The sequence below is a fragment of the Panicum virgatum genome, chromosome 9K, assembly GCF_016808335.1.
Source record: "Panicum virgatum strain AP13 chromosome 9K, P.virgatum_v5, whole genome shotgun sequence".
Lineage (NCBI taxonomy): Eukaryota > Viridiplantae > Streptophyta > Magnoliopsida > Poales > Poaceae > Panicum > Panicum virgatum.
This window is the reverse complement of record NC_053144.1, coordinates 59,283,269-59,309,018: the sequence shown is the minus strand read 5'-3', so window position 1 is coordinate 59,309,018 and position 25,750 is coordinate 59,283,269. Positions and strand designations below refer to the sequence as shown.

Sequence of the window (25,750 nt, the reverse complement as noted above, 5' to 3'; positions counted from 1 at the left end):
AGGAAAACCCACTTGTCATTTACCGTAACAGAAAGACAAAGCAATCCAAACGCGACAGTCCCAGCCCGAAAGCTACCCCGTCCAGTGCACGTACAGCTCCGCTGAAACTGCCTCCTGAACCCACCCCCATGCACCGGTGGCGGTCGCGCCGTTCATTTCTCCTCGGGATTGCCACTCCCGGGGTGTCTACAGCTCAGGCGCACCAGCTGGACCCGAGCCGAGCCGGCGCCGCGGTGCCGCGGAGGGAGGCAGCGGCTCGTATATCAGAGAGGGGACGACGCTGACCGGTGGGACCGGCCGGCTGGCCCGCATGGCAGAGCGAAGCTATACTAGGCGAGGGAGGAGCCACAGCCTCGCTCGCCTACTCCAAATCCCCTTCCCCACGCTCCGCCACCACGCGCGGTCTCCGGCCACCGTGCTGCGCGCAGGACGAGGTGCGGGCCTCAGCCCCAGCTGCGCTGCCATGGACGAGGAAGCGAAGGCTGGCCCGAAACCCGACTCGAACGCCAACGCTGCCGCCGCGGTCGAGGCGGCGGCAGCCGCTCCGCTGCCGCCCTCGAGCTCGGAGGCGGCGGAGAGGGAGGCGAAGGCGGAGGGTGCGGCGGAGGAGGAAGGGGAGGTGGTGGAGCGGTTGGTCGAGCTGGTGGGCGAGATCGCGGCCATCTCGGACTTCAGGAACTCGTACAGGCGCCAGTTCTGCAACCTGTCGCGGCGGATCCGGCTGCTCGTGCCCATGCTGGAGGAGGCCAAGGAGGCGCCCGCGCCGCTGCCTGCGGCGTCGGAGGCCGCGCTCCGCCGTCTCAGGGACGCTCTCCACGGCGCCGGGGAGCTGCTCCGGCTCGGCAGCAGCGGCAGCAAGATCTTCCTGGTGGGATTTCTCGCTTTATGGCTTTGGAGCTTTGTCGCCTTGCTTGTCCTTCGCTGCTTAAGTTCCTTCTGTTCACCGAATTTCGTGTTGAATTATGATTTCGCTGTGGAGCTAAGAGAATTTTGCCTGGCGAATTGGATGGAATTCAAGTGTATTGATACAGCAGAATTAAGCGCTTCCAATTGCACAAGCCGTAGTAATCCCTTTTCTCTTATGTTGAGTACTAATTTGTTGCCTGTCATCCTTTTGGGTCATTACGACATGTGAATTATGCTTAAGCTTAATGCTGGTTGAAGGTAGGACTATGGTTTTGGAATATCTAGCTGTCAAATCAATGCCGGGTCAGGACAATTGACATTGTTTAATGTTGTTGAGCAGGTCTGCTATCTCTTTCGTTTATATAGATATTTGAGACTTTGACCAACCCTTCATATGTTTGAATGCTATTATACATAATACATCTTCTAACTCTGCTGTAACCAGCAGTATCATGGTATTCCAAAGTTGGCTAGTTTGAGCTTCTGCGGTCTTAATAGGTCATATATATTATCTAAAATACCGAGTAATCTGGTATTCTGGATGCAGATTCTCAACTAGAAACGTAAGGAAAACATTTGGATGTGTGGTTGGAAGTATGGAAGCTATGCAAAATTTGGATGCTAGATGTATCAATTGTAATTTTGGAGAAAGTGGCCACTTTTAAGCAAGCAGTACCAGTGATGTGGATGCTTATAAGTCATAAGGCCTTGTAAGAAGATTGCATAGGAAGAAATAGTTTTACATCACCGTAAATTACTCTATTTAGGTATATACTAATGACAGAGTATGGTACAATTCAATACCATCCAAATATGTCATCTTTCCTTTATGTTACCACTTTGTTAACTGGCTCTATCCACATCACTTGTCACTGTTTTGTTGCCATCTAAGAGTGGAGACATTAGTAGCTCATCTCACCTTGGTCTTCTCTACCTTCACCACCAAACTCTTCGCTTCCTACCTCCAAGGCTCCAATTGGTCACTGGTATCGTGAATCATGAAGAATCTAGGAGTACTACCTTTGCTGCCATGTCCCTTACTCCACATTTTTTTTAATATCAAGTGTCTCCTCCTGCTTTATTTTGCAATAAAGCGTATTGCAATGTTTTAAATCAGGTTAAGTTTTGACGTATTCAAGGCGTGCCCGCTGAAAATACCCTAAACCAACCACACCAGTAACAGAAGAATGAATCACAGGATCATTTTCAATTTTCATGCAAATCCCAGCTACCGCTTCAACGATCCACACCCTGCACACCCATCAGGTTCCTTGCTCTGGCAACTCTGTAGTCCAGTGGGAGTTGTTCCCCACATGACGCTTCCCGATTCTGAAGCTGTACTCTCCATTTGAGTCTTGGCAGTTCCTTCCCTTCACCTTCAACACACCAATGCAACGGTCCTTTACTTCCAGATCTTGAGCAGCATGCACAATTTTTCAGCAGGTTGGTAGTTGTACCCGCCTGCCTCCTCATGTTCCCCACTGAAAACACATACCGTTCTGTGTTTTCGTTAAGGACCGGACACCAGATGGTTGCAGCACACATAAAGTTAAAAACTGAGTTTTTCTTGTTACTGATCCACCAACGGCCAACCAACTCGGTCAGCACACACATGACACATCAACCAGTGTTTTAAAGGCGTCGCCCAGGCAACGCCTAGGCATCCAGGCGGACCCAGCTTGCCTTGGGTTACAGTGCCGCCTTGTCGCCTAGGCGTCCAGGCGTACCCAGCTCACCTCGCCTCGCCTTACCGCCTTTAAAGCACTGACATCTACATTTGATAGCTTGGGGATGACATTCCACATAGATTGACCAACACAACACTCAAAATAATAGATGATTATCAGACTCCTGCTCTTGACAAAAAAGACATCGATCTTCCACTTTCATCTGATCAGATTATCATGGGTTAGAATTCTGTTATTGTAAAGTAACCCAAGAAAAATGTGGATCCTGGGTGGGACGTCCTACTTCCAGACAGCAGGAATAAGGATAGCTTGACCCCTCTATACAAAATCACTGAATAAAGTGACTGAACTGAGGTTATGTTGTTAATGCTAAGGTTCCAAAGTCCAAATAGTAGCATCCTCCTTTTCAGAGAGTGATACTAACAACGGTCTGAACCAGCTCTTCCCAACATCTCACCAAAGTATGGGAGATAATTCTTTTAAAGGTTTAGTTTTAGATTCTCCCCATCCCAAACTTCAGCAATGGTCACACTCTTTTCATTGACAATCATATACAACGGCCAAATCTGAATTGCTAGGCTAGAGTTACCAAACCAATGGTCCTCCCCAAAACAATTTTTTTTTACCATTCTCAACGTGTCACCTAAATGGCTAAACCCCATGCGTGCTGCCTGAGCAGCTGATAGGACTCCTTTCCAAACAGGAAAAGCACCGATCTCCGGGACAGCAGAAAATGTTAGGCTGATCATTTCTATAGTTATCTACTATTTTAGTCCATAGAATGTTATGATGGAGGTTGTATCTAGATATCCTAGAAGCAAGCAGGCATAGATTCAGGTTTCTCAACTTAGAAATACCTCCGTTTTCTTTTTCTGGGCAATTAATTGCCAGTTTACCAGGTGGTATTTCTGCTTTTTATAATGTCTGTCATAGCACTATGTTGATACAAGCTGCTTTGTTGTAAATCAGAATGATTTGGTACTAGATCTTATATTATGTCTATCATTAGTTCACTACAATGCATATCCCTTCTGCGTTTAATTTTCTCTTTTGCTGTAGGGACCACTTTGGCAGTAAGCACATAATAATAACACACTAGATGACTAAATGCCTCCCTATTTGCAGGTTCTCGAGAGAGAGAAAATAATGAAGAGTTTCCAGGACATTACAGCAAGACTTGAACAAGCTTTAGCTGGTATCTCATTTGATGAGCTTAACATATCAGATGAAGTAAGAGAGCAGGTAGACTCCTAAGTTCCAGAGTTACTCTTTTCATTAGTGCTTTTTTTTACAATACTGTCTCAATTTTTTTTTTGCCTCGTTCCTGCATAACATAATATCTGTGATGCTATGCAGGTTGAATTGGTGCATGCTCAGTTCAAAAGAGCAAAGGAACGATCCGATTCATCTGATGATGATCTATTTAATGATCTGATATCTGTCTATAACTCGAGCAGCAGTGCTAATGTTGACCCTGATATTCTTCGAAGGTTATCTGAGAAATTGCAGCTTGTAACAATACATGACCTCAATCAAGAATCTCTTACCTTGCATGAGATGGCTAGTGGCGGTGATCCTGGTGCAATTGTTGAAAAGATGTCGATGCTTCTGAAGAGGATCAAGGATTTTGTGCAGACTCAAGACCCTGAAATGGGTGCTCAAGCAAGTGCAACAGACATTTCCCCAAAGGACAATTCAACATGTCCTGTTATTCCTGATGATTTCCGTTGCCCAATATCACTGGATTTAATGAAAGACCCAGTTATTGTCGCCACTGGGCAGGTTTTGCTTTGCCCCAATATCTTGTTAAATTTTTTTCTGTTTCCATTCAAATATGCAGACCTTTTGCATTTCAGTTCGCTATAATTACTTGTGTATGCCTTTGCAGACTTATGAGCGAGGGTGCATAGAGAGGTGGCTGGAAGCTGGCCATGACACCTGTCCGAAAACACAGCAGAAGCTTCCGAGTAAATCCCTGACTCCAAATTATGTCCTACGCAGCCTCATAACTCAATGGTGCGAGGCGAATGGTATAGAGCCACCGAAGCGCTCAGCTCAACTTAGTAATGCACCAGTGTCATGTACTGCTGCGGAGCATAACAATGTTTTCGAGCTTCTTCAGAAACTCTCATCCCAAAACCTTGAAGATCAACGTGGTGCTGCTGGTATGCTTCGTCAGCTTGCCAAGCGTAGTGCGGAGAATCGTGCTTGTATTGGAGATGCTGGTGCTATTCCTGTTCTTGTTAGCCTGTTATCAACCACTGATGTTAGCACCCAGGAACATGTCGTTACTGCTCTCTTGAATCTATCCATCTATGAAGAGAACAAGGCCAGAATAATCACATCTGGAGCTGTTCCTGGAATTGTGCATGTATTGAAGAGGGGCAGCATGGAGGCTCGGGAAAATTCAGCTGCCACACTGTTCAGCCTCTCAATTGTTGATGAGAATAAGGTGACTATTGGGGCTTCCGGGGCAATTCCTGCGCTTGTACTGCTATTGAGTAATGGAAGTCAACGGGGTAAAAAGGATGCAGCAACAGCACTATTTAACCTGTGCATTTATCAGGGCAACAAGGGCAAAGCTGTTAGAGCTGGATTGGTTCCTATACTACTAGAACTACTAACAGAGACTGAAAGTGGTATGGTAGATGAGGCCCTTGCGATATTGGCAATCCTCTCTGGCCATCCTGAGGGCAAAGCAGCTATTGGTGCTGCATCTGCAATACCTGTTCTTGTTCGAGTTATCAGAAATGGATCTGCAAGGAGCAAAGAAAATGCAGCTGCTGTAATGGTGCATCTCTGCAATGGTGAACAGCAGCAACAGCATCTTGCTGAAGCGCAGGAGCAAGGTATCGTTTCTTTGCTGGAGGAGCTAGCAGAAAGTGGCACAGACAGAGGAAAGAGGAAAGCAATCCAGCTGCTTGAACGAATGAATCGGTTCCTAAAGCAGCAGAGTCAAGCCCAAGCCCAGGCAGAGGCCATGGCACAGGCGCAGGCGCAGGCACAGGCTCAGGCCCTTGTTCAAGCTCAAGGGCAGGCAGATATGCGATCACTGCTTCCCACGTCATCACATATTCCTGATTGATGAGGCGACTGATCAGCAACATCTTTTCTGGTAGTTAGTGGCTCGTTTTTTGGCCAGAGCTGGCAGGTGGAAGATCGCCTGCAATTGCTATTGTGGATGTTTGTGGTTTCTGCTGCGCACTGCAAACTAGGATGTCTGGGCAGCTTGATTTAGGGCCACTGGCATGTTGACGAGTGAGTTTTGAGGCAGCTGTTAACCTGTGTGTGTTGTCCCTACAGTGTACCGGTGATTGAATGTGGTATCCTCGAGTTTTAGGGAGGTGTCGTTGTACTTGTACCCGGTGCCCAGTACAGAGCTAATCACTGGCGTCCTAGGTTGTTTACATGCCTGACAAAGAGCTGCAGTAAAGATTTAGTTCGAGTGTTTGTTCATCCCAAACTCATGTTCTATCTTGAATTCTTGATACCGTGGAGCATCCGAACATCTTGCCCTAGTGGAATGATCTTGGGTTTGTACGTACTTTATAGCCCAGCTGGTCTGGTGCAACTTCTGTCTATGTTCCTTTTATCCCATCACTGCTGTTACTGCCATAGCCCATAGCTCCATGTGTGCACAGAACTGAGGAAAAATCGGCGTGTTGGGATCATAAGCAATTGAGCATCATGATCATTTGTGCCCTGTTATTCTTGTTTCCTCAGTTGCTCTAACCTGGAAGGCTGGATTGAAAATTTGAAATACTGCTGGGTGCTGGCAGCCCAGGTAGAGAAAGGGAATATACTTATCTAGTACTTGGGCTGGACATCTGTGGACTGTGGTACGCTTCAGTTTGGAGCTTGCCTACATGAACTCGAATATTTGCGTGTCCGTTTCTGCAGGTTCAGTTCCATCATCCGCGCAGTCTATCCTATTTGCCTACCTGGACCCTTTGATGCACCTGACCTGACCCTTTGATGCATCAAACGCGACATGCATCACGAGCTGATCTGCAACATAGCCGCAGGTAGCTCCTCGACAGCACAGGACGGGGGCGCGCCTGCGCCGCGCTGTCGCGGCGGTAGGGCTCAGCGCGGCCGAAAGGCAGGGAGGGGTGCAGGTGCACGCCGATGCCCCCCCGCCGGCCGGGGCACATGCGCGTGCCCGCGCCTTTCCCCCGTCGTCAACGCTGGTTGAGCCCGGGCTCGTGCTCGTGGTGAGATACCTGAGAGGAGGTCTCAGTTTTTGACGTGCCTGGTTTGTCCTTGCACGCTCCATCGCGCAATTATGCAGGGTCCGGGCGTGAGAGTGAGATTATTGTTGAGGGTCAGACCCTGATGTGACCTGGTGAGGTCAAAGTGCTACCCAACGCTAGCATGTCATACGGACCTGGTAATTTTGAGAGAAAAAAAATGTTTGGATTTTGGGGATTGATCTTGCAGGTAATGGCCGCGTTTCAGAGTCCCGTTAAGAGTGTTGACGCACCTTGAAAAAATCAATGCTCTTCTTCGTGCTGTCCATATATATGTAGACGACATATAGACAACTCATGAAGGACTTAATTGAGAATTTTTGGCGAAATTTTTGGAACAAAGAGAGAAGCATGGAGATGAAGTCTTGTTCAATTTAGATTTTTTCTTACAAATAAATTTGTTATTTCGCTTTAAATAACATGTTTTTTTGGCAATAACAACTTTTGTACTCAATCAGTTCAAGTTCATTTAGTACAAATTTACCCATTTAATTCATTTATGGAATTGTATCCAAGCTCGCTAAAAACAAAATGCATCCATGTGAAATAATTGAAGGGTGTGGGATCCTATTATAGATAACACATTGGCTTGTCTAGTTCTTTATCTGTAAAGTTTTTTAAGCATACGGACACATATTTAAAGTATTAAACGTAGACTAATAATACAAAAACAAATTACAGATTCCGCTTGTAAACTGCGAGACAAATTTATTAAGCATAATTAATCTATCATTAGCAAATGTTTACTGCAGCATCACATTGTCAAATCATGGCGCAATTAGGCTCAAAAGATTCGTCTCACAATTATTTACACGTGAACTGTGCAATTGGTTTTTTATTTTGTTCATATTTAATACTCCATGCAGGTGTCCAAACAACTCCACTACATATGGTAGCTAGTTTTAACTTTCATCTCCAACAACCCACCAAGAAATCACCGGCTTCCTAAACAGCTCTCATCGCATCGCCACTTTAATCATCGCCACCTGAATTTCACCGGGTGACAACCTAACGACGAATTAAAGAGGCCATGGACATATTAATTAAGAAAAGCCAGACGTACGCTAAAGAGAAAAAATGGGCTTAAAGCTCACTGCCGGGTCCGTTCATAGATCGACGCGACGTCTGCACATGTGGTGACCTCATGGCTATGATCTTTGCCTTCAGTGCGATATGATGACGATGATGGAGATGCAGGGGGCCGGGGCTGATACAACCAACGATCAATCGCGATCGCCAGGGCCCCAGGAAATGATGATTAATTCGCCATCTGTTACGGAGACGAACTGGTCAAAAAGATGCTTGCGCCTGATAACGGGTTTTGGCATCATTGTCTGTTGCAACTACTACCACACTATTGTACGTAGCCATTGACAGACTTTGGCATTCTTGGAGTAAAAGAATGCTAATAATCATGCACACATGATATGGTTAAGGTTATCGAGCTACCCATCATTAACTATACCCGTTGAACATATTAAACTGAGGAAACATCGGAAAAGCCTAAGTTTTTTAATTAGCAATACAGTTTGTTTTTTCAGTTTTTCGGTCTGAACACTACTGAAATAAATCAAGACTAGGCGGCTAGGTAGCAGTCTCCTCATTCAGATTTCGGAGATCAATGTAGGCACAGAAAGGAGTAGAAGGAGACTAGCTTCTTTCTGTCACAAGTCATCAACAAATCAGCCTATCAAGGGCGCAACAATAATCTTGCCGTTATTAGTGCGTGACTAAAATGCTAGAGCTATAGCTAGGGCGGTCGCTACGGAGAAATTAAAACGCAGCGAAGGCTAAAATGATAGCTAGATGTGCCACTGATGGGCTTAATTATATATATGGTGCTATATGCTCAATCATGGAAATTATGATCTTACTTGCTCTAATCAAGGATCGGAGCAACAAATGGAACTCAACATCCAAGGGAGGGGCGCAGAGAGGTGGGAGGGGGGATTTATAAAAGTGTGATTACCCAATCCAAGGGCGGGTCAAAATTGTAAAATTACTCAATCTCCCATACTCCTTGGATGTTGATCCAATGACTCAGATTAGAGTTTTCATAGTTTACACGAAGAGGTTGATTTGCACCTAATACGTTCCCATATATATAATACATATACTATATATACGCCATGCATGTATAAGATACGCGAAACCACAGTACGTATACTTGATCAAGCACGCGTGCATATAGCACCGATGAGAAATGAAGATGATACGCGGGGAGACCGGATACATGTGATGCCATCGATGGACGGAGGGATAGGAAAGCTAAAAAGCTAGACGCGCTAGCTAGCTAGGAGTACTCGTCATGGAGGCATGCGACGTGTCATGCCTTTTTTTTTTGCGACGTGTCATGCCTTGACCGGCCAATCACACACTCATACAGATGAGGCGTGTGCTCTCAAGATCAATTAATTGATCACAGGAGAGTGTGGAGTAATGGGAAATATTTTGAAAAGAACACACACACGCGGGAGGGAAGGGAAATAAAACAAGGCGCGCGCCTGTCGCCGACTCGCCGTGATGCGCATACAGAGGTAAAAAGAGTAGCGTGCGTGCATACGGCAGTGCCGGCGCGGCGGCTCATCTCCTCCCAGCAGTGCCGGCCGGACGACACGGCAGCAGCACTGCAGGGCGGGGCGGCGACGGACGGGTCGGGATCCCCGGCCGTATCGTCTCGCCCTGACGCGCAGCAGCAGGAGTACATGCATGGTGCGCGGGGCCGGGGGGGGGGGGGGGGGGGGGGGGGGGGGCGGTCCGGCCGGCGGTCGGGTTACACGGCGCATTGTGGATTGGCTGCCGGTGAGAGACACAAGGACCCAACCAAGACGATCGAGGACGGACGCGGCCGCCGGCTGGGCGCCTGGCCCTACCGAACCTAGCTAGCAGCGAGGGGCCGATACCTAGGCGCGCATCTTTTTAAGATTCAGCGCCGGCGGCCGCTGTTTTTATGGATTACCAGCGCTGTTCATGTACGGGGCGCAGCATGAGGCTGCTGCGCGCGCACTATCTATCTCTCCGGCCGTCGGCGCCGAGAGCGTGCGCTGCGTTTGACTGTTGGCTGCTAGCTGCCTGGTGCCTGCTGCTGGCGTGCCCCAAGCCTGTGCTGCCACCAGGTAAACATTGTTGTTGTGCTGCCAACAAGGGTCTCTCATGGCGAGAGATCGATGTGCGTACGTACACAAGCCGTGCGCCGATCAACTGATGATCAGATCTCCGGCGGCGCAGTGAATAGTTGGAGATGGAAAACGCATGCGTACATACGATTTTTCCACGGGATATATATAATGGCGTCGTCAACGTGTGTGGCAGTCTCTCTGACTCCGCCGCGGTCAGCGATCATAGAAAGGTTAATTGATGATGACACACGCCATGGAGCTGTCTTGCGTATGCTAGCTTAGAATGCACGGAAAACGCTTGATGTGGTCTCGATGCTTGACACGTACATGCCGCCGCCGACGGAAAATTCCGGTCATACGACGTGTGATTTAGAGAACATGCATGTTATCTGATGAATATTGTCGGCTAATTAAATGCACGATTTTCATATACTACTATACACATGCGTGCTTAATAATATACCAGAGCTCAAATTTAAGCTGCAGGAGTATGGCGCTATATATGCTATGGTCTTCGATCGATTTCATGACCGAGCTAGCTAGTCGGGAGAAGCTGACTAGCTAGGCCCGTATATATATGGTAGCAGTCGCAGAGCTAGCTAGTTTGGCACCACTACTGTGTGCTGCACTGCTGCGCAAGCCTTTCTTTTGCTGCGCAGTAACCACATGGGCATGGGCATGGGCATGGGCATGGGCAAGGCCATGGATGTGACCTGGAGTGGGGGCCCGGGAACACACAGCCGTGTGCCTTGGTACCAGTGAAAGGTTCATCATCTCTGCCGCTGTACGTACGCTTGGGGATCGATAGAGGCAGCGGCTATCCCTCCACTGATTCTTTTTTTTTTGAAGTAAATCCCTCCACTGATTCCCTGATGAAGCAGGCAATAATAATCCATCCAGCCCCAAAAGCCAATGGCCAGCCAGCAGCTATGGTCCTCTTCAAGTCTTGCTTTCGGCTCCTCCGATCCATTTACTGATGAGGATCAGCCCTAGCTTGCTTGCTTGCTTGCGCGCGCAGCACACTCGAGACTCGACTAGTAGCTTTGGGCTTGTCTTTTTCCCGCTCGCCTTTTGATTGCTAGTAGTGCATGCATGTGTTTATGATCGATGTCCTTTGTTATTAATCTTGTTCTCTTCTCCCATCACACAGTTGTAAAGGACCAGGTAGGGAGCGAAAGCAACCAGAGCCACGTACCTGGACCATATGGATGCCTTTTCTATCATTTGTCGCCGTCTCCCCTGCTGGCTGTGTGGAATATAGATCATCTTGATGGTGCGTGTCTTGTAGTGTGGTTCCATATATTTGCTGACTGTATTGCATGGCTGAAACTTTTAGTATCGATCTATCTTGGTCCAAGTATCATATTTAGAAGGAAAAAAAACAAGGTCTCTTTCATGTCAAGAATCTAGCTAGCTAGGAGCCAAAAAAGAATCTAGCTAGCTACTTTTTTAATTTTTTAAATGAAGAAAGTGATGCGTGCGAGCTCGAGCATATTATAAATTATTGTGCCAGCTAGCAGATTATCAGCGTGGTGGAATCATGTTAACGATACTGGATGCTATTTATTTTATGTTACTTTTTCTAGAGCAGAAATTGTTCTTCCTTCAATCTAATTTATGATAAATTTTGTTCAACTCTAATTTTATCGAAAATCCTCATATCTGCATGATATTTCTAAAATAGAAAAATTTTAGAGCAAAATTCCCTCGTTGTTCAAGAGAAGAGAGAACACTATTGTGGGCTAAGCTATAATAATTAATCAGTTGCATATCCGATGCAACTGCAGTTTTGAGGTTTGCATTATATAACAAATAATACAACTGTCTACTGAAATCAATCCATGCTATTATTGAGCGGGCGATATTTTTCTATGTAAAAGATAATTAGGTCGTACAAAGTGCAATGTACTTTGCTATAGCAGTACAGTAGTCATCCACTAAACATTTTCCTCCATACATACCTTGCTGGTGTGTAGTCACTGTGAGACCACAGTGCTAATTAAGAAGAACACTATTGGTCACCTAAGAATGATTAAATTATCTACTCATCATATGGCTCTCTTGTAAATAAATCACAATGTCTTGATCAACTTTGGTACGGGGGGGGGGGGGCACTTGATCTTCAGCTGTGGAATCCAGCTGCTGACAGCAATGTTAATTACTAGCTGATGCAGCAGCAATGCAGCATTTACATATGATCTTTAATCATATACTGGGTTATTAAATTGAACTTTTCTGACACTATATCATGGGCGCAGGTGATATAACACTAAACAGAGAACTGCGTGGGGCCGGGCCGGCAGGTGTTCAGAGGCATAAATTAAAGGGAAGAAAGAATGGGGGACGAAAAGGAGATCTGCATGCATGCATGCTGGACTCATGTACAAATCATAATTAAACTGCATGCGAGCTTTGCCTAAAATCTACATTAGTTATTCAATTTTGAAATCGAATTCGAGTGAAAATGTTTGCATCTGGTCCAGGGGTCGCTGCATGCCGAGCCCTGTGTCCGCATGGCGGGCGCGCGCGTGCGTGCAGGCTTTTTGCCTTCGCCGAAGCTGTGATAGCGAAGTATCTTCGCTGCTTACCGCACGCGTGTTCCCTTCGTGAGAGCATCAGAGACCAACAGTTCGTGGCCATGCATGGAGATCTTGCGGCGTGCTACCTCGCGCGCCATGCATTCGAATGGAGAAAAGGCAAGAGCAAGCAAGGGGTAAATTATAGGCGTCACGCTATTTTTTTTTTCCGAAACAGACGTACGCCTCACGTTATTGGTAGCGCCCTCCGTGTAGTTTACATGTATATGTACTTCAGGTAGCTATACAGTACATATATATCTTCTGCAACAACCATGTATCTATCCAAAACCAAAAATAGTTTGTTTTTTTTTCCAACAAGAAGCCGCCATAAAATTACCGGACGAAGGTAAACTTTACACGTCTTTGATCGACATCAAAGTTTCTAAGCTCTTCATCACTGATCGCACTACCGGAAACGGCGTGTTTGCCGTGTGCCCCACAAATTGCCGTGTGTATTTTCTCAGCACACGATAAAACATTCTCTTGCCGAGTGTGGCACAATAAACATACGGCAAAAGCTAGACAAATGGCAACAGCGGTATTTGCCGTGTGCCACTAGCAAAAACACATGGCAAAAAAGACACACGGCAAAAGAGAGATGTATCAATATTCTCTTCTAGCTAGATGCATAGCACAACATGTAGGCCAGTGGCGATCGAAAGACCGATGGAAATATGTGCAGCAGTAGTGGAGTGCAGGCAGGGGCGGCCTGACGCGGTTAAAGGAGACAAGGACACATGCGCCAGTGGTATTAGTTGTTTGCGCAGGCCGATCGATCGATCGGCTTGCAGACATGAATGGACGGGATCGACGAAACACGGTGCGCAGGTAGGTCAAAAGGCGCCTGTTCTTTCTCAAAGCTACCCGGCTGCCGGCCTAGCCTACTGAAAGGTTCAGAGACCAGCCACATCACTTGCTAAGCTACTAGTCTGCTATACAATTCTATGGCCCAATCATCTGCTAGCCACACACATACACACGCCACTGAGCTTTCGCTGGGATAGTACCCTGTGCTCTAAAGAGCAGACAGGGATTCAGGTGAGCACCCGATCCTATCCATGGACCGTACGCATTCATTATCTTTTGCAACATTGCAGTTGGGCTGATGAGACGAGAGAAGACGGTAAGAATTCAGAACGAAGCTGTGCATCCCAGAAACGGGGCGTCTGCTGCTCGTGCTCGTCCTGAAGTAGATAGACCGGATTCTAAAGCTAAATAAAGAGTATTGTTCGGTGAACGATGTGTGACAACTGACAAGTGATCGCGATTAATCCCCCCCCCCCCCCCCCCCCCCCCCCCCCCCAGCTAGCGTTGCCATTTCGATTATTTGCTTGGGAACTTGCGAAAGTGCTTTAGCAGTGTACATGCATATATATAGGTAGCCACTGCTACGATGGCATCGACGCATAGATCTAATGACGAAAAAAATAAGCACATATACTATGTCATAGAGCACTACTTAATCAGCACGCACTTTGTTTACTTAAGTATGCGTTGCTATGCGCATAGCTCCATGATCATCATCATCGAGCTCCAATGAGGAAAACGAATCGTTTCCAATCATAATGCAATCATGTTACCGCACAGGCCAGTAGTGACCAGACAAGGGGTTACATCAAGTTGTACACTGACAATACTGCTAACCTGGTAAAAAGCTTGCATGCACACATGCACAGAGGAACACATGCCGCAGCGCGGCTAGCTTTAATTACGTACCTGATTTGAAAGCGGGATAACACTGTACTATACCTTCAATTTATCTACCTCACGAGGCCATGACCCCGGCGTACGTACGTCTAGATTAGTGTCTACGTGCAGGTATTTAGTATGTTCTCGTATTCTGAATAATTTTCTCAGGGTGCCTCGCGCCAATGAAAGTCTAGCTAGATGACTGCGCCACCAAATTATTTTATCATCTCAAATTAAGCAAGAGACTTCAATACAATTGCCGCGTATTTTGAAGAAACAGGATGATTTATTTCCCTAGGAAATTTTAGGATAAACTAAATTCCAGGTTTTGATAAAATACCAATATGAAAACGTTATTGTTCATCTGAATCGTTAATTAGTCCACCTATATTCCCTCAAATAAAATTTCTGCACATGTGACTCTTGATGAACCAAATAGACAGGAGAGCATATAAAGGGCACAAAAGGATGGGGCTTTCACAAATATTCAAGGGACCATGCCCAAGCTTAAGACAGTGATGATCAAACAAAGGCATAGCAAAAGAAATTTCTCGGACAAGAGTCTGATCCAGAAAGGAATGATAATTAATTCTTCCCATGTATATTTTTCATTTCCTCGATCCAGTGTGGGAAAAAAATTCTGACAATTTGGCTCTTTAAAGTCAATTATATTATTATATGCCACCTTTATTGGCAAGATTTTTTATTGGCATATGGGCAAATGTTTGTTTGTGAAACATTTGTTTACTGCAGGTGCACCTTTTTTAAACTTGAGGAAGTAGTTAGCTGCAGGTGCCTTGGTGTGAAGAGTGCCTTTGTGCTGAAAAATCTACTAACATAAAATCGCCTTTGCAGCAATGATTCAGATAGCTAGTTCTGTACGTAGCACCCAGTTAATTATCTAGATCATACTAGCATTGGTGCTTTTCTAGACAAATATTCATGGAAAGTAAGAAGATCTAGCTGCCCAGCATATAAAGACACTCTTAAATTGTTTCATGATCACTCGTATTGGAAATAAAATCAAGTGAAAGGTCGTGTATATAAATCTAAGTTCAAATGGACCCTTTTTGTTTGGATACACATTCTGTCAAGAAAGATCATGAAACTAGTATTCGTTTCAATAACGCAACGGCATCACAGCCATACACCCTCACAAAGTCATGTATATGATGTAAAAATTAACTTGTAAAGTTTTATAAATATGTGTTAACGTTGAGCCGTTGACATTCTCCCCTATTTACCAACCAAAAAGAAAATAACAATATATAATTACCTGACTGATGTTATGACGATGTCATATATTCATACAAAGAGTGATTAAGATGTCATCATATATAATTACTTGACTGATGTTATGAGTGCAAGACTAAGCTAATTTACTAATGAGCTGCTGTGCTCTTTTCTAATCAATACCAGAGGCATGTGATTAAGATCTTACAGCTCCTATATTAATTGCGTACTACATTCTTGAACTGTAGTTGTGCAATGTTGTTTATCATACACACACAATACAACAACGGATAGAAGCAAACATATATATATGCTGAAAGAAGTAAATTGGCAACAAACCATAATTATTTTCATGCAAAATTCATCACACAAATAATAATGAAACAATTTGATCGCCGTCTCCGTGTCAAATATATATACCTTATCAAATAGTATACCCCATGCACCAAGTTTGATTAATTAATCCCTGTGAGCAATAGTGTGAAAAGTAGAAAAGTGGCGCTATGGACACAATGCAGGCACACCTTTGAGTTCAAAACCAAATGACAGAAAAGGAGTTAACCAAGAGCAACTTTAACTTAGACTGTACCTGTGACCATCATGAGCTAGCAGTGCTTCTACAGTCGTTGATGAAGAATAACAGCTGATGAACAGACCGGTGGGTTGACCATCTCCTGTTCCTCCTTCCTAGGTAGCATTTGCTTAAACTTAACCAGCATGCCTCTGGACAATGCCATTGCCATCTTGCTTAGGACATTGGCCACAAGGAGTACTACAACATGCCACTACCATTGCCGCCACCTGTCGATGAAGAATTGAATCCAGGAATGTTCATCGGCCAACTAGAACCGCCATTGCCAGCACCGTCGCCACCACTGCTACCAGCATTTCCATCCCAGAGTGATCCGTGGCGTAGAGCCGCCATGTACTGCCTTTGTAATAAGCTCATGTCCTGTCCTTTGTTACTCTCCTCCACCTTCATTGATCCTTCCTGCCTAGCCGTTGCAGCACTGGTCTGCCCTAACGTAAACGCCGCCGCTGCAGCTGAACCGCTGCCTCCTCGGTTAGCATCCAAACCCAGCTGCTGGTACATCGACGCCGGCGGAAGGTCCAGTATTCCTCCTCCTGTCAAGAACGGGAACTGCTGCTGCGGTTGCTGCTGCACTCTCCACTGCTCCAGCGATGCACCTATGGTGGCACCGCCGCCGCTTGCCACCGGGAACTGATCCACCGTGTCCATGTGCTGCAAGCCAAGCGGTGGCAGGCCGGCGGAGAAGGCTAGCCCTAGGTTGGGCCCAGGCTGGTGCATCGAGCCCAGGAACGGCAGGTGGTGCGAGAAGGAGCCGAGACCTGGTGGGATGATCGCGCCGGTGGCGCCCGTGCTGCTGGATGGCATAGACGACGGACCAGCTGTGAGCTGCCTGGCCGACGAGGACGGCTTCGACGACGAGGAAGAAGCCCCGCCGCCGCCGCCGGCGGAGGACTTGGAGGAGCGCTTGTTGCGGCGGCAGCCTCCGCCTACGGGGACGTTGCGGAGGGTGCCGCCGCGCGTCCAGTAGCGGCGGCACGCCTTGCAGAAGTGGCGGGGCTGGGAGAGGGAGTAGTTGTTGTAGTAGCAGAACTTGGTGTTGGTGGAGTCGCAGCGCGGGCACTTGAGCGCCGGCTCCGGCTGCGGCATCCGCGCCAGCCGCGCGCGCTCCGCCATCGAGTTGGGCCGCGCGTGCGCGGCCATGGCGGCACTGGCCGCCGATGAGCTGCTCGGCAAGCCAGAGGCATCGGGAGCCGCCGCCGGAGCCGGAGGACCCACGGGCAGAAGCGGTGCTGGTGCATCGCCACCCCCGCTCGCTCTCGGCTGCTGGCCTTGCTGCTACACACATGGACAAGCATGCTACAGCAGATCAAAAGAGAAGGAAAAAAGCAAGAGAGAATTGTCTTATGAATATCCATCGAGATGAGAATATCTTTGAGCCAAATTCCTTTGCCATGAAGCAGAAACAAGTGCACGTATGGACGGATAAAGATTCAAGGCGAGTTAGATCGATGACCTTAGACACCGAGGGAGATGGAGAGAGAAGCTCATGCAGTACCTGGTTATTCCAATTAGGTGGATCTAGGTAGGCCGGTACTGAAGGGAACACCATGGAGGAGGCCACTTAGTGCTGCTGAGATATATTTCTCTCTCTCTTTTCGCTCTTCTAGCAGCTTGCTTTCCGGCTGCTTTGAATTCTGATGTTTTCTTTATAATTTGCACTTTCTTGGCTGCGGATTTGTGTTTGGAAAGAAAAGGAAGCAGGCGAGCTAGGAAGAAAGAGGTGGATGAGTCCTCTGGCAAGCTCGGAGGTGGTGGAGAATCACATCCGGCAGTTGAAGGAGAGAAGACACAGCAATGAGATGAGAGAGAGAATGGAGGAGAGAGAGAAAGAGAAAGAGAAAGCAGGGAAAGAGAAAGGAAGGGCAAAAGCATGAATTTATCTTCTCCTTTTATGAGTATGGTGTCTTTCATATTTCTAGTCTTTGCTTTCTCGTGTGGGGCCTACTTGATCAGAATGAGAGAGATTAAAGTTTCCTTCATGCTTAAGACTGACCTGATTCAGCAGTATGCTAAGCAGGAGAACGGAATCGAGCAATAAGATCTAAGCTAGTTGGTGGAGAGGGAGCTAGAAGGCATGAAGTGTTCTGGACTTGTACGTGTTAGCAACTTGGCAACCACTGAGTGCTCACTAATAGATATGGGAGAATCCCTAATCTATTCCGAAACCCTAACACACTACCCATAAGTTGCTCTAGCTAGCTAGCTGCTTGCTAAGTATTGAAATTATTTTCATCTAACTTTTTAACATAGTCCTATATATGTTTTACATACATGTATGCACGCATCCTGCTGATTAATGCAAGGATCGATGTAGTTATATTGATAACCATACACAGAAGTGCTTCCCATGGCAGGAATCGTCAGGAGTTTTGAAAAAAAAATCCTTTTGCGCAAAAATGTTTTACTATGGGTTCCTCCACGGTGACAATTTTATAAATGTTTTTGTCAAAGCTACAAACAAACATTTTGTCAAAGTCTGAAGGTTTGCTGCTTTTCTTTCTCTCTTTTTTATTAGACTCTCTTTTTCTCTTTGCCAGTCGTTCCTGGAAGGCACACATTCGCACACACTCTGAACACAAACCATGCTACGTATATATGCATATGCATATGCGTGTACATGTACTTCTAGAAATTGGCAGACATCGCGCTAAGTCTAGAACTTAAATTATAGTTGGTTGATTGTACACCCTTAACACTAGTCATATATTCCTATAGTATATGGCCAGTATTCCAAAAGATTGTGTTTTAAATACTCCCTCTGTTCCAAATTGTAAATTTTCTTGGAGAGTCAAAATATTTCAATCATTGTAAAATTTCTATCATAGTATATCTATTTTGTGCTATAAATCTTAATATTTTTTTATAATTTTGGTTAAACATAAAAATTGTTTGACTCTCAAAATGTTGGTACGGCTTACAATTTGAACCGGAAAAAGTAGATGCTAATAACATTTTTAAGGGGCTCCAGATTTTGCATATGCATGTCCTGGTAAATGGGAAAAAAAGGAGGGAAAAAAAGAGACTTGTGGAGATTACAACTCCATGTACTCTGCTAATCGCTCTGTCCACAAATGTTATCTATCGTTAGACAGATTAAGATGGAAGGAAAATGACAGTGGTGCCCTTCGATCATTCATCAAGATTACAGAGGTGTAACTAATATTAAATTAGTGATAAGGGAGGGCCAGGAGAGAGGACAGTGGTGCTTACATTTTGAATGCTAGAAATACTTACATAAGTGAAAGGAGGGAGTAGATTAGTATGTTTCCCATGAGAAATTACAAAAGAAAACGAAGGTAAGTTCATTATATTCCACAAGCACCAACGATGTCCAAATTTAGTGCAGTGTTCAGGGCTTACAAAAAACTTTAACAGTTAACTGATCCATCGACCATATGCAACTTTCACTACTAGAAAACAAGCCTTAGGTCCACCCCAAAAGTACCGGTATGAAGATGAACCGGTACCTATTTTTGGGGTGGATGAAATCTTTGAATGAGCCTTAGGTACCGGTTGAACCGGTACCTAAGACTCTCCATAGGTACCGGGTGGTAACTTTTATATTAGTACCGGGTGGTACCACCAACCGGTACCTTTAGACGAGCCTTAGGTACCGATTGGTGTTACCAACCGGTACCTTAGGAGTCTTAGGTACCGGTTGGTGTTACCAACCGGTACCTTAGGAGTCTTAGGTACCGGTTGGTGTTACCAACCGGTACCTTAGGCTCATCCATGGGTTACTTCAAAAGAAAAACATCTCCTTCTCAATCAGAAGAACTGTGTAGCTGAGATGGTAAAGGAGCAACGCGCAAGGCTAGAGGTCGCGAGTTCAAATCCCAGCCAAAGAGAATATTTTTCGTGAATTTTGGAGGCCTTAGGTACCGGTTAATTTAGCCTTTGGTACCACTTTCGGGGTACCGGTTCAAAAAACCGGTACCAAAGGCACCTGCAACTGGTGCCTTAAGGCATTTTTCTAGTAGTGTTTCTATATATGACAGAGCTAGTCGTGGTGAAACGTCAAGCTAATCGGATTTTATTATGTGTGCTCATAAAGATCATTTCGCTAACGTGTGACCGCAATCCATTTCTTTCTTTTCAATAAAAGCACTGATATTTTTCCATTGCAGTTGGAATCGATCGGCACTATAGCTACGGTACTACTAGCACTTCCAGGGATAAAATTACAAGACCTAGCATTGTTCTCTGTGTATAAATGGAACGCTGTTATGTAAATAAGTGCATTCCCATCCAAAAGTTCGGTGCCTGTGTTTGTCCAATCAGAAGCAAGGGAGAGTTGCACACAACACCAACCTAATACCCCGGCCCCTTTTGTAGCCATATGCAGCGCATTACCTGGTAAACTGGCCTTTTGCCCCCCTTTAGCCATTTTTAGTTGGTTAATAACCTTACTAATCCGAACCCATCATCGAACGCATTATCCAATGCTAAGCTGTCTAGCTCCTTCGTTCACCTTGTCGTACGTGGTGGCTTCGCATACATACGCCTGCTGCCTGCTGCCTGCCAGTTTTCTTATAGAGCGCACGTGCGCCTCCTTCTCCTTATTACTAGAGACTAGATAATTATGCCCGTGCGTTACTACGGACAAAGTTGATATATGTATTGGATACATATTGGTGCCCGTGTGTTAATTTGTAAGAATCTATGTGATCGAGTCGTGGACGGAGCTGATTGGTCCGACTCGCATACGGGATAGACTAATGACCACATGTCAATAACACAAGTGGACCAAACCAACGTACCAAACCAAAAATTTGGATGGAAACCTTACTCGCTTTAGAAATAAGTATAAATATAGATATTACTAGAGCTAGAGACAGTTACTTCCTAATTCTACTTCGTATTCCAGATACGTTTCGGATTCCACCATATTTTCGAAAATTCCCCTTTCCCAGTACTTTAATTTTCGAAAATTCTCCTTTCCCCGTGCCTTCAACCTCGAGGTGGAGGCGAAAGAGGTTCCTCGCCAGATTCAGCAGATTCGCGGCGGCAAATCACCGGAGATGAGGAGGACAGCCACGTAGATCTCGTCGCTGCGCTCGTGGTTGCCGTGCAATTCATCCGCGTCGAGGGGGAGTACATTGGAGACGAGGAGGGCTGCCGCTCCCAAGCTCGCCACCCGTCGTTTCGACTGCATCGAGACACAATATGTTGGAGAAGAGAAGAGAAGGTGCGCCGAGCTCGCTGCGTTGTTCGTTTTGCCTGCATGGTGGGGGAGTTCGCTGAAGACGAGGAGCCAGCCGCGCCGAGGTCGCCGCCCCATCGCTTCGCCGGCACCGAGGTGGATCGAAGGGGATCGACGACGAGGTGGAAGGGGATCGCAATTATCTACCCCAATTCTTTTTGGACGAGAACTACAAGGTATCGAACCTCCTCTCATCAACATGGACCACGGCCACCATTGCTAAACCTTCTATTCATGTAGCTGCATCCCCCAAAAATAAATAAATAAATAAATCATGGCTGCCCCATAAAACCTCTTTCTCCTGCTACCTAATGTTGTTTATAAAGTTTTTCAAACAATGTTGAAAGCTGGACTATGTCAAAAGTTTTAAATATATCATTTGATAGTTTTTCATATACAGTCTCAAAGATTATAGGCATTTACTTAAAAGTTTTGGAATGTACATGTGTATTATTTTGAAGTTTCAGATTTATCTTCAGATAAGATTTACTTAAAAGTTTCTAACACGCGCTGGTAAAGTTTTGGACCAACGGAGCATAAAGTTTTGAAATGTATTTTGTCAAAATTTTGAATATATCATTTGAGAGTTTTTCATATCCAATCTCAAAGATGTTTAGACGTTCACTTAAAAGTTTAAAATGTACAAAGTTATTTTATACGAAATTTTCCATTCATCCAAAGAGAAAAATAGTTAAAAGTTTTGAATATATGTTTTATAAATTTTTGTTTATAGGAGTACCAAGTTTATTGTATAAAGTTTTTGAATTCACTATATAAAGCTCCCTAACTGGTCAGCATGTCAATGAGTCAATGGGCGGCAGGCTACTAGTAGTTCAAAATGCTCAAATGGTTCAGTCTTGACTCTTTTTTTATTTCTTTTTTTGGCATGCTACTACTCGTGGCACTGCACGTGCGCTGCTTGCTAGCTGCAGCGCTCGTTCGCCGCTTTGTTGCCGCAGCGCATGATCGCCAAATAGTGCCCCCGGCTGCCTGCAATGGACGATATAGACGGATCACAATAAGAGGTTATTTCATTTCGGGGGCTAAATTTTAGATCATGTCACATCAAGATAGGGAAGAATCTTAGCATTTAGAAGTATTAAATGAAGACCAATGAAAACTAATTGCATAATCCCGAGGCTAAACTGTCAGACAAATTTAATGAGGTATATTAATCCATAATTAGCAAATGGTACTGTAGCAAATCATGAATTAATTAGCCTTATTAGATTTATCTCGCGAAATAGCATCCATCTGTAAAAAAATTTATAAACAGATTTTATTTAATACTCTTAAATGATAAGATTTTTTTAATATGATAGGGGCGAAAAAAACTGCTGGAAATAAACAGGGCCTGAGCCCAGGCGCCCACAGCCAGCCTATGAGTTCATCAGCTCTTGGCCGCGCACCAGGCGGCGACCGAGCGACCAGTGATAGGCCACCCGCGCTGCGCACACCTCGACGCGACGGCCACGACGGAGCTAGCTCGCTCTTGATGGAAAAGCTCGGCGAAACATGACCGGCCGGCGGTACGCGTAGGGGTGGTAATGGGCCATGGCCCTAATGGCCTCTTCACAGCCCAATAAAACCTTTAAAATTTTTAGTTCAAAAATACATATGTTTAGAGCCCGGCCCTTTTAGGGCCCGATCCTTAGATTTTCTAGTTCAAAATGTTGGGCCCTTTACCACCCCTAGCTACGCGCGCGTGACCGGACCCGACCCAACATATGCATATGAGGCGACGCTGCCGTGGCGCCTAGCGGCGGTGCACGGTCCGACCACCGTGGCCGATCGTGTTCCCTAGCCGTCGGGGTTAAGGCCGGCCGGCCAGTACTGGTTGATAGGGATGGAAACGGTAAGAAAACAAGAAAATGGATATTCGAAAATATTCGAGATATCCGAATTCGTATCCGTGCGAATTTGATCTGTTTCTATCCTAAGGAATGGAAATTGGAAGGAAATACAAATATGATTATCCGAGATATCCGAATTCGTATTCGTGCGAATCTGATCATTTTCCATCCTTACTGGTTGAACTGATGTAGCCTGCTGCCAGTATGCTTGTACGATGTTGTCTTGGCGTCAGAGACGACGGGGCGCGAGCCCTACATGAGCATGAGCTCCGTCCAGTCCATGGATTGGAGTGGACTCCGTCGTCGTGTCGTGCGCGCTCGAGTGACAGCAGATGGCGGACACGCCGTATATATAGGTGAGGGGCCGGGAGGCCTGCCTCCTGCCAGGTGCTCTTGTGCCGGGAGCCCGGGAATCGCGGGGACGGCCGGGGGATTGGGCAGCACACCTAGGTGTGGTAAAGGGTCCAACATTTTGAACTAGAAAATCTAAGGATCGGATCCTAAAAAAGCCGCGCTTTAAACATATGTATTTTTGAACTAAAAATTTTAAGGGTTTTATTGGGCTGTGAAGAGACCATTAGGGCCATGACCCATTACCACCCCTAGACACACCTCCATGGCAGGCTCATCGTCTTCCAGCTCGGCGTCGTCGTACCTGGGAAATTAGACGACGATTCCGTAGACAAACACTGCTGGTGCTTGCCATCGGGATGAACAGGAGCTAGACAAGGACGCATGGTGGGCGTATGATAGATCCAGCTAGGCGCGCGCGTAGGTCCCGGCCCCCTCCAACGTAACCTCCATTATTCGCTAATCTCCAGGAGATACTCCTCCGATCTCCTTCCCTTGAGCTTTCCTGCATGGACCCTACGTATCCGCAGGCAAAGCTTAAAGGTGATGCAGCTTAAAGCCGCCAGGGAATATCCATCCACGGCCATGGGGATGGGCCGCCCGCCCCGGGGCTGCCTCATTTTTTACTGTCGCCGCACAGGCACAGGCACAGGCACAGGCACAGGCCGAGAAAACAACAGTTTTGTTTGTGCGATCAGGATGCGTGGGGCAGGTCGTGCCGGAGCAGGAGGCGAGGGGTTTGGTTGGTTGGTGACTTGTTTTTTGTTGGTGGGGTGGCTGTCTTTGGTTTGGGTTAACGAGACCTCCTGCAGATACTGCACTGAATAAAGGCGTTTGCCTCCGCGCTTCATCAACGTCGACTCCACCAGATCGTCATCTCAGTCTGTCAAGCTGCGCCATTCTTCTTCTTTTTCTTCGTTTCACGTACGTGTACTCGGGGAGGATCGAGGACGATCAAATCCAATTCAGCCACCAGCACAAGGGTACCCTGTTCAGAACCCCCCCCCCACCCCACACGCGCCTCTTTTGGATCACATCTGATGCGTGGCACTCGATGTTCCCAAAGATTCTACGCTAACTTGTGCTCCCTTGGTCGGATGCATGCGCAGGTTACTTGCGCCCTGTTTGGTTTGCTTCGTAGCATAAGTAGCACAAATTTTGATCAATAATTAGATATACTAAATAATGGTATTTTACAAAACTAACTTCACAACCCCACGCTACTTCGCGAGACGAATTTAATGAGATTTTTGACCGCATGATTTGAGGATGGTTGCTGTAGCATCACTGTAACCAATTATCGATTAATTACCGTGATTAGATTTGTCGCGAAAAGTTACAATCATCCGTGAAAAGGTCTTTGAAATAAATTTTGTTTAATATTCCATGCATATAAGATTTTTTTTTGAATGCATGTGTTAAGAATAAGAAACCAAACACGACCCACGCGCGACGGCATTCGTTGGACTGCGAGACGCAGCGCGGCGACGGGATAATAATAAATTAATGGTTACGAGGTACAAATCTGAAGGGCCGGAGCGTCCACGTCGGCGAGGTTCTCATCCGATCCGGATCGCCGGAAAAGCGGGGACGGCGAGAGATGGCAAAGCGTGGACGGCGAGAGATGGCGCCGGCGTCCCTTTCGCGTATCGCCGCAGCACCGGCCGCGCCGCGTCGTAACCGAAACCGCACCGATGCAAGTGGTGTGGGCCTACCGGGGGGCGGCGGGATTGCGCTTGCGCGGAGGGGGACACGCGCGTCTTGGGCCCGATGTGGATTAAGCTAGTGGTTCAGAGCCCAATAGAGAGGGGTGCTGTCAGTGACACGAAAATTGAGGCCAAGCTAGTTAAGAGCCCAACTGTATCTGGCCATGGATCCTCTCAAAAAGAAAAAACCCCAGGGCCTGGATCGGACGGACATATGCCACGGCGAGCATTCATTTACTTGGCCCAGCAGATCATGCAGATACTGGCCTCCAAACTGCCTCAGCACACTGCTGGAAGGGATCTCTCGCTTTCTTCCCCTTGCTACAGTGAAGAAAGGCGGTTTCGGAGGCGACTCGCGTCTTCCTCCCTCGATCCGCCGGCCCCTTCTTCTCCGGTGTCTATGCCGACGCCGGAGTTGAGAGGGGAGCCCGGCTCCTAGGCGGGAGGAGGTGTATAGAAGTAGTTTTAGACCTTAGTGTTTGTAGTACCCGCCGATATCCTCTATATCGTCGGTTAGGGTTAGGGTTCCTCCTCTCCTTGGTGGTGGCGGCGGCGTTTGACGGCGGCGTCTCCGGCGAGGG

The 25,750-nt window shown here is 46.4% G+C and overlaps 2 protein-coding genes across 4 annotated transcripts; one reads left to right on the top strand and one right to left on the bottom strand.

Annotated features, from left to right (window-relative positions):
• Nucleotides 1-350: 350 nt before the first annotated feature.
• LOC120652832 (protein spotted leaf 11-like) lies at nt 351-6,209 on the top strand. 2 transcript variants are annotated; one of them, XM_039930765.1, is made up of 4 exons: nt 351-868; nt 3,720-3,836; nt 3,951-4,376; nt 4,483-6,209. In XM_039930765.1, exons 1-4 carry the CDS (start codon nt 464-466, stop codon nt 5,677-5,679), a joined length of 2,145 nt encoding a protein of 714 aa, XP_039786699.1. In that variant the 5' UTR covers nt 351-463; the 3' UTR covers nt 5,680-6,209. The 2 variants fall into 2 exon arrangements, with proteins under 2 accessions (XP_039786699.1, XP_039786700.1); XM_039930766.1 differs by lacking the exon at nt 351-868 and adding an exon at nt 894-1,246.
• Nucleotides 6,210-15,840: 9,631 nt separating this feature from the next.
• LOC120652831 (dof zinc finger protein DOF5.1-like) lies at nt 15,841-17,932 on the bottom strand. Of its 2 annotated transcripts, none has more exons than XM_039930763.1 (2): nt 17,552-17,932; nt 15,841-17,331 (listed from the first exon to the last, which is right to left on the bottom strand). In XM_039930763.1, the coding sequence occupies exons 1-2, from the start codon at nt 17,603-17,605 to the stop codon at nt 16,237-16,239; spliced, it is 1,149 nt and encodes a 382-aa protein (XP_039786697.1). In that variant the 5' UTR covers nt 17,606-17,932; the 3' UTR covers nt 15,841-16,236. The 2 variants fall into 2 exon arrangements, with proteins under 2 accessions (XP_039786697.1, XP_039786698.1); XM_039930764.1 differs by having other exon boundaries at nt 15,841-17,328; nt 17,552-17,931.
• Nucleotides 17,933-25,750: the final 7,818 nt, after the last annotated feature.

What these genes read in the sequence shown, in the direction of transcription:
- LOC120652832 (XM_039930765.1), top strand. Translation starts at nt 464, where the DNA reads ATGGACGAGGAAGCGAAGGCTGGCCCGAAACCCGACTCGAACGCCAAC. An exon ending in CAGATGAAGTAAGAGAGCAG is followed by an intron (nt 3,837 to 3,950) that starts GTAGACTCCTAA and finishes GATGCTATGCAG; the next exon opens with GTTGAATTGGTGCATGCTCA. An exon ending in TTATTGTCGCCACTGGGCAG is followed by an intron (nt 4,377 to 4,482) that starts GTTTTGCTTTGC and finishes ATGCCTTTGCAG; the next exon opens with ACTTATGAGCGAGGGTGCAT.
- LOC120652831 (XM_039930763.1), bottom strand. Translation starts at nt 17,605, where the DNA reads ATGGTGTTCCCTTCAGTACCGGCCTACCTAGATCCACCTAATTGGAAT. An exon ending in CACCTAATTGGAATAACCAG is followed by an intron (nt 17,332 to 17,551) that starts GTACTGCATGAG and finishes CCATGTGTGTAG; the next exon opens with CAGCAAGGCCAGCAGCCGAG.